General features: G+C 26.9%; 2 protein-coding genes across 9 annotated transcripts in view; one reads left to right on the top strand and one right to left on the bottom strand.

Annotated features, from left to right (window-relative positions):
- The window catches only part of LOC126901699 (peripheral plasma membrane protein CASK), an 81,954-nt gene that overhangs the window by 28,016 nt on the left and 40,176 nt on the right, over positions 1-13,762 (bottom strand). The window lies entirely within an intron of this gene.
- On the top strand, positions 4,057-5,713 carry LOC126901706 (uncharacterized). The gene is made up of 3 exons (XM_050678396.1): positions 4,057-4,222; positions 4,292-4,836; positions 5,361-5,713. The coding sequence occupies exons 1-3, from the start codon at positions 4,163-4,165 to the stop codon at positions 5,404-5,406; spliced, it is 651 nt and encodes a 216-aa protein (XP_050534353.1). The 5' UTR covers positions 4,057-4,162; the 3' UTR covers positions 5,407-5,713.

The following is a 13,762-nucleotide window of genomic DNA, read 5'->3' as shown; positions in this document are numbered from 1 at the left end:
ATGTTTTTGGTAAGACAATTCGAAAAACCCTATAAATTTCCTGAATGAAGAATCCTCAACAACATCAAAAGTCTAATCATATATTTTGGTCTATAATAAGTATAAAAAAGTTCGACAGGCGAAGTAAATACAAATAAAATGTATTAGATAAATCCAGGATTTTTTTAAATAAAAAAATTTAAATAGAATTTTTAAGAGAATGCATCGAATTTTACACATTTAAAATGATGTAATATTAATAAAAATTGCAAATAATATTGGAATTATCAAGAGGTAGTAAATACTTGTAATAGGACAGCTAATGTAGGATTTACGCACTTCAGGAGTGAAATGGAGTTGTTCAATAAAAATATTTTAATTATGGAACTGCTAGTTGCACCACTGTAAGCAAAAACAACTAACTAACATGTGATTTATTATTTATATTTTCTTATATTGATCAAACGCATTCTTTATATGATACTATGATATTAATAACGGAAAATACTTATTTATTGTTTACACGAAACAAAAATGATATTTTCGTATTACTTTTGAACTTTACTTATATCAGCTCGTAATGAATATTTTTATAACTCTTCATTCCTTTTGCTATAAAAAAATAATAATAAGACTAACATATCCAAAAATTCCTATTCGATGTATAAACGTATAACAATTTATGTTTTTGAACTACACACTACACATAACAAAAACGTTACAATGATACTAAAAATTATAAAATGAATATAATATGTGTACATAACCTTTTATTTTATAAGCTTTAATTAACACATTCAAGTCGTCAAGAGAATGAAGTTATACCAAATAAAATATATACAGAATGATATTTTAAGTATTATACACCCTCATTGTTTTTTTTTATAAAAATGTATAGATTAAAATTTAATATATAAAAAAATCCATAAAAAATATCAAGTTTAGTTTAAGAAAAATTATTTATAAGGGTAGATTTTAGGGATAACTTTTAAAAGTTAAATAGGAACCTATTTTTATTTTTTTTTTACTATTAACTGCAGAAGGGTTTAAATAAAATGTTGACTGGTTGATAATCAGTTCGGTAATATTACTTTTTGAGATATTAGCATTTAAAGGTTTAAAAAAAGTGAGGAGCGGGGAATTGTTTAGCAACTGTATATGACATAATAAGAACATTGAAATTGTAAAGTTAAATAATTTAAGGTAATTTTGAAATTTTTGACTAATGATTCGAACAGTTAATGTTCATATTATTAGTTATGTATGGGAAAAAAAATCTAAAGCTGTTTAATTTATTTGATTATTTCGCTAAATAATAGGGTATTTGAATTATATATAATGAAATATGAATGCCAAAAATATTTTAAGTCTTTACTTAAAAGCATAATTTGCAAAATTATTGAAACTACATTAATTTTATAAAACTACTATAAAAAAAAAAAATTAATACACATTATAAAATAATAAAGTTAATATGAATTTTAGAGCTGATTTGAGTAAAGCTTTATTTGACCAATGGATTTTAATTAAAAAAGTACTATGTATCAAAATAAATAAACAAACGACCACACGCACAATGCATACAACATGTTTTGCTAATAAAACAACGAATAGTAGTAACTCTACAAAATATTTTAATATAGATAAGTTTTAAAAAACGTTTAGATATTGAATAACAGTTTTTTGTCTCGAGTTTTTGAACGATGAAAGTTTTTAAAATATCTAATAGTGTAAAGTATAAAGTTGCGAAGTAAAATTAAACATTTTTTTATTCTAAAGCCTGGCAACTAAATTAATTATAATATAAATCGGGAATGCATTTAACAGAAGAAATTTGTGTATAATGATTAGGGTTAGCGGAAAAATAAAAAAATATTCATTATGGTCCATCGAGTTTGATCAATCTTAGCATAAGTTAGTTTATTCATCGTTCATTTGTTTTTCGCTTGGTTTTTTTAACGGCTCTTTAAAAATTGTCTTTAAAATAATCATTTTAGTCATGACATTGGTTATACGCGATGAAAATTCGATCACATTGTCTCTGTCCACTGTTGTTTTCCTTCAGTAAATAGCATAAAAGCTTTTATTCATTTTACGGTAAAAAAAAAAAACCCGATTTGAATACAACAAAGAGGATATTATTATTTCACCGCCACAGCTGTCATTCAAAACGCGGTTGTATTCTTTTGTGTGCTTAAAGATCCATTACGATCATATTACTGGATGAAGCGTATATTAAGTTTGACATAATAACAAAAAATAAATAATGAACGAATGATGTAACACGTAGAACATAAAATACCGAGTCCACAACACACGGACGCATAACTGTATCGAAATTGCCTAATCGGAACGCCGTCGATTTAGAGGGACAAATTGGGCGGGTTTCCAGGGTGTTTTATACCACAGATATGTGTTAGGAATCTAGTAACAACATTATCAGCAAAGGATTTCACTAAACCGTTAAGCTATTACACTGTGCGGGCACATAGCATACCGACGGTTTATTCTGTATGCAATAAGAATACGTTAAAAAGAATGAGATGCTTCTGGGTACGGGTAAAAAGCTGTTTTGTTCGAGTGCATTGCACAGCTCAAGTACACTATTATTGTAAGCACAGAGTACGTTTAATAACTTAACATCGACTAGCTGTTTGCTCTAATCCTTAACCTAGATAACAACAATGTCATATCTTTAGCGGCATAGAAAATAAAAAATAAGGTATACATTTATAATGGGTTATGATTAAACAAAAAGGTATTGCATACCTCACATATGACGTTTTCGGATACATCACGAGAGGTTTAACTTGAAAGATCGGATACGGTTAAGCGAACAAAAGGCAAAATAAATTTGATACCATTTGTTTTCTGCAGTGTTTTCTTATAGCTTTGTTGATACCCGGGAAAAGTCGAAATGATGGGAATTCTACACGAGTATAATTGAGTAACACAAAACAGCACAACTCCACTACCGTTGAGAATATAAAACATGATGGCGTTAAAAATGCAAGATTGTAATTTGTCCATAGTAGAATTGAGTGACCGGATAATGAAGTTTTTTGTTGTTATTTTATCGTATTTACGGCAACTATTGTTTTTTTAACTCCCATGATAAGTATTAGTTGTTTATGTATGCAAGGTGTTGAACAATTTTCTAGAAAAATACTCGGGATGTAAAAGTTAACCAATAAAAATTATTTAAATTAAATGAAAATAAAAATAGCGAGAAGTTTATTTACTGAAAAAATAAAAAAATAGTAGATATGAATGGTAAAACAATTTGTGACAATATATACCACATAATTTGCTCTGATATCAACATATCTCAATTAAAAAGAATAATTAGACATTGGTAATGTACAATATAAAAAATGACATTATTTTTAATGGATTCGATTAAGTATAACGGTTTATATGTACCACGTGAAATTATACACCGGCTTATTTTAAATTGTCTACCTCTGGTTTAATTTTCGATAGTGTCACAGATATAACTTAGTCTTCTTGTTATAGTCATTACTTACCACGAATTAATACTTGACTTATCAAAAACAGGTGCTATTACTTATCGTAATTAAATCAATTTTAATACAATAAAAATACTTTTCGTTTATTTAGTATAAAAATAAAGTAAGAAAAGAGTAGAACATCGAAAGTAAAATACCGAAAGAAAGGAAAATTACGGTTTAGATACATACATTTCTAGTTGTGTTTAATTTAGCATTATTTCTTTCCTTTATTTGTTTTGAAAATGTTCAACAAAAAACACACACAATAAAAATTAGTTAAATACTTGAACAAGAGTTATAGATCTATGCTCTTTTCCCTTTTATGGAAAGCAATTAAGGTCGAAAAAGAAAATATTACTAAGTAGAAAACAAACTAATAGTTAGGGACTTGTTTAGAAAAATTATGCATGCACATGTGAAAATATTAATTACCCACATGTTTACCTAACATCGAACTAGAACAAATGGTGAACTATTAATGTAAAATATGTTTGTTTAGCTGTTCATTAATGCATACAATGTTTGCATAAAGTATCGTACGTCACATAAATTTAAAAATGCTAAATACTAATACTAAGAACACAGACATAACAAACGACATTGACTGCGCGGTTTATGATATTGATAGTATCCAACAAACGGTATTATTTTACTCGTCAACAATTAGCATCATGTCTCCGTCAAGACGAAGCGATAACTTCACCAAACAATTGAACGGTCAAAAGCTTTCGGTACTTTTCTGTTTATGATTTATATCTGGTGTTGGTCATTGGCTAATATTTATTTATTTTCATGTACAGATATTGTTATTCTGGGTTTTGTTTCAATCAGGATTTGCCAGCATAAATAAGGTAGGACCAGCTGATGGGCTCCCATTTGAATTTGACCGAGTAGGAGGATCGGTGGTAAATGCGAAAAACATACTTACTCAGTCGGTCACTGATGATGGCTTCGAAGTGATTAAAACAAACAAACAGCAGCCGATAAAAAACTACAACTATAAATACTCGGTTAATTCTGATGGAACGGGTAACAGTGGCACTGATAGTTTCGTAAGCAATAATAGCGTTCTCAACAAAAACGAAGGATCGAATAACTCAAAGACACCAATAGATGTTAATAGTAATTATGCTAGCAGCGGAAGTAGTAACTTTAGCCCATACAAAGGTGCAACTTTTGAATACATGCCTCTTAATTCTAATTTCGGAGGAACTGGATCTCTTAAGGATGCGTTAGAAAACAATGCACAAAGTATCAAAATAATCAGAATGAAACCGCTTTATAAAACATTTACCTTAGATAATAATAAAGTTGAAGGATCATTGGCTAAGCAGATAAAAATGATGTAAATATTTTTCATTTTTGAATTACATAAACCATATTTTTGAATAATTCAATTAGACATATTGGCATAGTTTGATAAGTAGGACTTTGTTGGTGATTAGTGATGAGCATATGAGCCAAATAATACTTGGTACCTATGATCTTTTAGCTAATAGATAAACAACTTAAATTATCTAACTGCCAACTAAACAGCGTTTGTTTACATAATATTATTAATTAAGAATTTGTAATTTGGACTATATTCGTATAAAGCTGTGCTTATATATATCAATATTACAGCAAATAATAATTAGTATTGTACATCTAATAATAACGACACATATATATTATTAAATTTAAAAAGAAATTAAACATCAAATATATAAAATGTTCAGTAAGTAAATAAACGGGTGGGTTTCTGTTGTTCTCATTGTTTGTAACAATTGATCTGTTTCCTTATTTACTGATCATCCTGTAAATATATTTTTTAAAAATGAACTGTCTTCCTACATAAGTAAGACTTATAAAATTATTCAATTTTTACAGGGAAGATGCTTTTCCATCTTTTAGGTCATCATTTTTCAAGTTGTAAGCAAAGAAAAATAAGAAGTCTTTCATAAAAATTAATAAACATGTAAAATGACTCAAACATATGTGGTACCATCAAATTTACTTATTATTTGTATTTGCTTGATTAAATATTTTAAGACATTACAAATGTATTTTATAAAATATATACAAATCAAAAAATTCTACTAAAATAAAATAAGTTCTGTAATTAAAAGAATTAATTTTTTTACGTGCCTAAAATATATTAATAAATATTTTGTTTCAAAAAAATTATTATCTATTGCTATTTGTTTGTCATTATTTTAAATACAATATACTAAGCTTTTTTTTCATACGTGTCTTTTTTAAGCAAAAATATATTATATTTAAATACATAAGACTTAGTTTACGATGACATTCTATCAAAATATTGCTCCATCACAAAAAAAAAAAAAATATAAAAAATGACATTTAGAAGATTTATAGACCTGCTTTTTAAAACAATTTTTATCTCTCAAAATAGCCATCTCGCTTCTTACTTTTTAGGTTATATAGTTTTGCAAAAAATTAGATAGCATTTGACAAAATCAAAGTTTGATAAATGATCAGTGATAAAGCAAAATCCAAAATATTGATAATTTACTAGCAAGTATAAATAAAAATCAGGTTAGCTATTTAACTTTTAAGAGTTACAATAGAAATAATGGCATCTCTCTAATTTATAATGTACAATAAAGAAATTAATGGTAACGAATACAATGAAATAGTTAAAATCATTTTTTAAGAAAACTCTTGTTAACTAGATATGAACCTTTTGGGATGCCGCCCAAAATAGTAGTAAATAAGACACAATAGAGTATCAAATTTATTTAAAATATACAAAAATAAATCTTTAAAAAAAAAATTTTAAAGTTAAACTGAGTATCCCGAATTTTAATAAAGTATTTAAAAAAATATCAATAAATTTAAATAAATGTTTACTTTACAAAAAAAAAAAAATTACGGAATAGGTTTATAGTAATTATAATTAGACACATGACTTTAAGAAATAATTAATTATATAAAGAAAAATGATTTTGTTTAAAAAAACCTGTTAAAACACGATGTCAAAATATATTTAAAAAATATAATTTTTACATTGTTAACTTGGCAATAATAAAAATTCCTAAGTATTAAATGGACATTAATAGTTCATATTATCAATTAAATAAAAAAACTGTTGACCCTTCGGAGTTATTATTTTTAATTAATGCAAATTTTAACATAAAATACATCGGAAAGCCTTCAATGGATTGGTCTATATTTTTGACAGTTTTATTATTATTATTGTTAAATTCAATTCAATTATCTCGTCAACCGTAAATATAATTAGGTCATAAAAAATGGCTTTGGAAACGACTCGCATGCAGCGTATAATGATTTAAAAAAGAGCGTTGATTTGTTTAAACAAGGCGTTAAAAAATCGGATCATTTGATGGACGTATAAAACACAGCGTAAAATTGACCTTTGTAGATGGTAAGTTCATCGCTGAACTGGCATTAATTTGATTCCCACGGTGTAATGTTCATACGATTAAATCTAAAAGCTGCGCAGTAAAGATGCACACAAAACAAAAGAAATAGGATTACTACGTTAGGGAAAAATCGAGTAAAAATTCATTAATGCAGAAAGTTTATGAAGTTAATGAAGGTTTTACCTTTAGATGCATCCAACATTGTGGAAAATTAAGAGAATATGACGAAAAGCCGGATTTGCTTATTAAAAATCTCTCATAACTCATCGTTTTTCCAAAAATGTTTTCGTTATCCGGCCCAGAGACACAAACTTTCAAGAGCACCAAATAGTACCATAAATTCCTAATCCTTACTCCACTTTTTTATTTTCTACAGAAAAATAAACTACTCGAACATGGAATGATTGCAAAAGAATTGAAATTCTAATGCCGAATACGATAGATAAATCAAACTACAAAATGATGAGATAATAAAGTGACAGAAATAATGGTAAAAAAAAAAAAAAAAAGAAAGATTTTTATTAAATAAAAAATTCTAGTACCAGATTGGCGATTCGAATACTAATTAGATAAACAAGTAGTAAGAATATATATATTTTCATTCTTACGCTTGTACCGCCTGAATAATATCTATAAAAATAAATTATATCTAAAAACGTGGCCTCAATTTTCCACGATAAGAATTCTGTCGGTTATTACAGTACGGATTAAATAACTTTATTTGATGTTGGAAACACAGCAAACAGTTAAAACTTAAAGTTCCAGAGATATTTTATTTCTACTGTACAATATTCTAAGCTTCATTTTTATTTTTAATCAGAAATGATCTGAAAAACACTCGTCTTACACAACGTGGTTTATTTTACAGTTTGGCGTTTCTTAACATTACCTTAACGATATGAAGTTTACCCGTAAGTTGACTAGTATAATAATAGCAAACAAAATACTTGAAGATGAGCCCGACTTTGCCGACTACAACACGAACTGTCACGGTTTATCCATATTGTGTTTGGCAGTATTATGTCTAGTATTTTCTCTTTTTTGTTCTATGATATTAAAGCTACTAAATATCATCGTTTTAGATTTGCATTCTTCCTTAACAAACACACGGACAGATCATGCAATTTTCGCGTACAAGTATATTTATATCTGTCGGGCTTTACGGAAATGTAAATGCGTATGTTTACAGTTATTAGTGCTTCCCCGAGAAACTTGCTAAATTTATAGCCGCAGACCGTTATTACAATAGATGGGATGACTAGAAAATGATTATTATAACCTTACATAGCACACGGAAAATAAAGCAACAACGCTAAGAAAGGAACACGCTGATATGATTATGTATGCAAATAACCGATGGATGAATATATATACTTATTAAACTACATCGGTACCAATGACAAGTTAATGTCATACCGCAAGTGACAAAACATATAATTGACACACGATACGGATTAGTTATAATAATAGTTATTAATAAAGAAAAAAACTTCAACCATTGTTTTGTATTAGGAATATTTTCGTTATCAGAGTTCAAAACTATAAGTAATACTGCCTAAAACCAAATATCCGAAATAAACTAAAGCATTGATGACATATTATGTCAAAGTTTAATGATAAGTTTTCTCAAATATCACAAACTATTGAGAATGTACAAATGAATCCTTAAAACAATTATTAAAAAAACAAATAATTCACAATAACCTATTAATCTTTTTTTTTTTTTTGCATATCAGTTAGTGGTATTTAAATTTTATTGTTTTTAAATTATTGTCCTAAAAGTTTTCCTCTATCCTCTCACTGGACACTCAAATAAATGATTTGATATTTGAACAATACTCCAACCTGTGCATGTTTGCTTTGGTCTTTTCTACTTTTGATTGAATTCTGTGTGAAAAGTGTGAATAATTCTCTAGTAGTATAATAATAATTCTACAATGCAATTCTATGAATTACATTAGTACAAGGTAATTCATATTCTGGTAGAAGAAATTCTGCTAAGTGTTACCATATAGTACTTTTATCGTTTTTAGTGACTAGTTCCTGTCATTTTCTAAATCAATTTGTCACTGTAGGCAGTCCTGTGATAGATTTGTATCTCTATTAAACGGTTTCCAGTTTTTTTCACAATTTTGACTTCGCCAAATATTGGGCGTTTGTCCGACTTTTTTTTCTGCCATTGCTGCTACTTCTTTCTTATATCTGGAGAATTTCACATAAAACCTGTATTTTTTTACTGGTATGAGTTACAGACATCCAATGATTATTCTATTTGAAAGCCACGTAAACTCGTTTGGCGTGTCTTGATTGTCGCCACACTGCACTGGCATACTCTCCGGCTTAATAACAATAGATTAGACCGAACATTAGAATCGCCTTTGGGAAAGCGCCCCATTTTGTACCCGCTAACTTTATAATCATGAACTTATCACTATAGATTAATTATTCACTGTTGTGTGTACTAGTTGAATAAAACTAAAATATTTCCTATATTCGATAATACAAGCTGTAAGCAAAAAAAAATGCTTAATTAAACATCTTTTTTACTCAATTTATTTATTTCTCTAACTTTTGTAAAATCCAAGGATACAAACGTACAATGATACCATCAAATCAATACGCAAAGAAATACGCCTGCCCAATAGCAGTTAATATCACCAATTATTATTATTTCTTGCAATAAAATAAACAATAAATAAGGTAAAGAAAAACTTTAATTAATTTCTTGCTTTGAATTTTTTATACGCTTTACAAAGTTGAAGTACATAAAAAAATAAAATATTAAACTTGGAAGGTAATATCAATTATGCATTCAATATTATTATCCCAAAATAAAATTCCTATAATTAAAAATGATTTTTTTTATTCTGAATGAATTATCAATAAAGTAATAAAACTTTGGAAGTATTTTAATAAAAAAAATTTTTGAAATTCGATTTTCATTATTCAAAAATACATTATCTTTTGTTTTCTACCTTTTTGAGTATTGTTTGAAATAGAAAACGTAACGACAGCATTTTATATCACACTTTCTACTTCAGATATACTGCCAATTTAATTAGAGAAACCACATAAAACAACACCCACATAACACAAACGTTACCTAATCAACTCAACTAACATTGTCCGTATAATATCAAAAATGAAAGGGATTTAATTAGTAGAAATGTTTGTTGTGGTTAGTACAGCATATTCTACCTATTGATACGTTTATAAAAATATTAACTTATAATTATTTTTGATGTCAGTTCTTAAAGAAGAGCAGACGTCAATTTAATGATAATAATTTGAAGTGATTTTGAGAATTTTTTATTCAATACAAAAATTGATAAGAACCAGATTTCTATACTAATTTCGTTGAGATGATTGATGATTACTATAGAATTATATGAATACCTTACTGTATAAAAGAAAAGGTGAATAACATAATATAAACTACTGCTTGACAGATGGAACGAGCAAAGTTTTTGCGACAACGATCCATTTACAACATTTAGAATAATTATTATGTAAAATGGCAGCAAGTGCTGGTATTTTAGCAATATATTATACATTAATAGAAAATAGAATTGTTTGATTTGGTGTATAGATATACATACATATAATTTTAAATAAAAACTCAATAAAAGTGATAAATTTAGTTTAATTTTGTGCTCGATTTTATTGACTTTATATGATAAAAAATCACCTTAAATTACTCATTTTTTAACTTGTCATTTACAAAAAAGTCGACAACGCCATTGCGAATAGTTTCTTTTTTTTACATTACTACGTTATAAATTCAATTTACTTACGTTTTGTCTGATTAAACAAATTGTTTTGTACAGTTAAAAACCAAAAATAATATTTACCAAGCAACAACAACTGTAAAATATTATTATTGAAGTATATTCACTCACCTGAAACAAAGCAAAACAAAAATTATTAATTTAACGATACTATATTAGCGTTTATCAAAAATCGTTTTAATTTTAATTGTAAAAGCAAAACAAAACAAAAATTATAAAGATTGACTCATAATGTTTGGATTTTAGACGATATACATATCATAAAGTATATAGGGTAAAAAATAAATAATTATGTTTTCAATAGCAGAAATGCTCGCAAAGGAAATTGCTTCTTTTGTATAGGCTCGTCCAAAGAAAATAACTGTAACAGTCAGCGATATTCTAACAAAAATAACTAGTTTAATTAACTATTCATAGTGAATAATCATAAATTTATTTTGGTAAAAAATACCTAAATATCTTATGCTTTAAGTGGTAAAATTTATTTATATATTATTGTTATTTTTCTTTTGAATTTTTCTGTCAGTTTTATAAATTATTCACTCATTATAATGAAATTAACTAAAAATCTTAATAACTTATTTTAAAATATTAGGAAACAAAAACTCTTTTAGAAAAAAAAAAAAAAAAAAAATTGATTCAATATAAAAACATTTTCATTCGTCTGGTGATCTAATTGGAAAATCTGACGATACTAATGAATAAAAAAAAAACAATATAAATTTTCCGCTTAGTAACAACAGTTTCTTTCTAAAAGTTCAAAACTATAATATAGTCATGTATACTAAACATGTCATGTAATGGAAAGAATAGTTGTGTCAGAATTTTTGTCAATTGAATGTACTTATAATGCAATGTCCAATATATTTAATTAAATTTTTAAATAAAAACAACAGACTATATAGCTAAAATACGATTAATTCTATATTTTAAAAATCAGTCACTAAATAGTTTACTTAATTACGCAATAAATAGACATTATTCACACTAGCGTTTTAAATTAAAAAGAATTTAAAATTTGATAATTTATATTAGGGACATAAGTTAAAGAAGAAAACTTTTGGAAATTAAACAAAAAATTATTTTGCCTTTTTCTTAATTTTGGGGTTAACTGAGAGCAGTTCTTAAAACGGTTATGAAGTAAAAATGAAATAATTGAAAAACACTATTAATCAACTTTAGTAATATATACGAAAATAATGGGAAAACTTAAGGTGGAATGATTTACATTCTATTAATAAATAAAAATCAAAACAATGTTTTAGTTGAACATTAATAATAATTTTTCATTTGGGCGTGACTAGTAAATAGCTTTAATATGGTAAATGTAACAATTTTCTTAGATATTGTCTAAGCACCATAAACTTGCCTTCACACTATAATAAACATATAATACAAATGGTTCGGATGGCGACTTGCAAATCTAAATTGATTATTACTTTAATGTTTTTTGTTCAACCCATAATAAATCGCCAGACACGAACACAGGTTTTTAACATTAAACGACACGAATAACATCAAATAGAATGTAGTTGAAAACGCATATATTTAGATTTGTTACACAAGCGATCTGCTTGATTTTAATGTAGTTCAACACTTAAGAGTAATTTATACGGTAATACATATTAAAATGTATAAATTTAATGTAAAAATGTTTAAGCACCGTTTATACGAGGTTGTTTAGTACTGTCTGTATTTGAATAAAAGGCCTTTTACACATTGCAGTGATGTACTGCAATGTATAATTATTATTTAAACGTGACAATTTTTACCACACCGCACAATTGAGATAACAGTTGAAAATGAAAGGATTTATCCGGTTTCAGTGAAAAGAATCAGCACGGTCATCTCTTGAGCGAGCACGTGTTTTTAAAAAATACAACTGCCATCAACAAAAATTTCTATTGTGGATTTCAATTTTCTTAAATTAATATTATCGTTCAGGGAGAAGACAATAAACATTGCAGTAAAAATAAAAGCGAAAAAACTTATGCACATAATAAAGAAACATTTTTTTTTAAAATAATTGTATTTCATTGTCTGCTTTCCTTTAAAATATCAGTCTGTGATTCGTTTTCAAAATGAAATATTGTTGGTAAGCGGGCGCCTATTTAAAGTGTAAGTTTAACGCGCCTTATTGCTTTTAAATAAGCTATACTGAGTGAAATAACGAGTACACCTCATAAATCAATAAAAAATAATATATTATGAAAATATAGAAAATTAAATAATGAAAAAAAAAACTCTAAAACATACGTATATATATTCAGCTTATTGAATGCTTCCGTTCATCGAAAAAACCCTATTTAATTTGATTTGTGCGTCAAAGGGGAAGTTTTAGGAGAGATGAATCGACACACTTGACAAAATATTATAATTTTTTTCTTCAATAACACATACTTTTGCAATTGAATATTAAATTTCCCTCGAGAACGTCATTCTCTTCCCGAGATTTTTTCCCCTATATTCCGGTATAATGAAATATATAATTGTAAAGCGAGAGCACTACTTACAGTGTATAATACACTTATAGATACAATAACACTTAATAGATGTTTTATTCATACAAATTATACCAAGTGTCGTGTATTAATTAACACTGTCGTGGTGTATCATTACTTAAAACTATTGCCAAGTTTTGATACGAAACTACAGCCGTCTCGTTCTCGACTAAAGGGTTGGGAATGACTAATCAAAACGGGAGCAATTTAGTTGTTGTAATGATAGAGTTAAATTATATTATAATGATGTAATGATTAACACGTATCTGAAAATCATTTAATGCAGTAAAACGTATAAAGTACAGATTTAACAACAACTTGTACATTTTTAATTGCTTCCAATTTTTTATGTATAACAAAATAAAAATAATTTGTTAAAAGTTTATTTTTTTATTGATTCAATATAACATCCTGTTATCAAATGACCCGATAATTTAGTAGAATATTAGTTAATAAATTTGAAAGTGATAAACGTTAACGTTAAAGGACATTAATTACGTGATTATGTTTACTAAAAAATATTTGTACTGAGTAATCTAAGAAATGGTCAATTATTGACTGAAACGAAACGTACTTAAGGAAATAAATCTATTGTT

This window comes from Daktulosphaira vitifoliae, unplaced genomic scaffold, assembly GCF_025091365.1.
Source record: "Daktulosphaira vitifoliae isolate Bord-2020 unplaced genomic scaffold, ASM2509136v1 Scaffold_3, whole genome shotgun sequence".
Taxonomy (NCBI): Eukaryota; Metazoa; Arthropoda; class Insecta; order Hemiptera; family Phylloxeridae; genus Daktulosphaira; species Daktulosphaira vitifoliae.
Note: the sequence above shows the minus strand (reverse complement) of the source record. Positions and strands in the feature narration are given on the sequence as shown.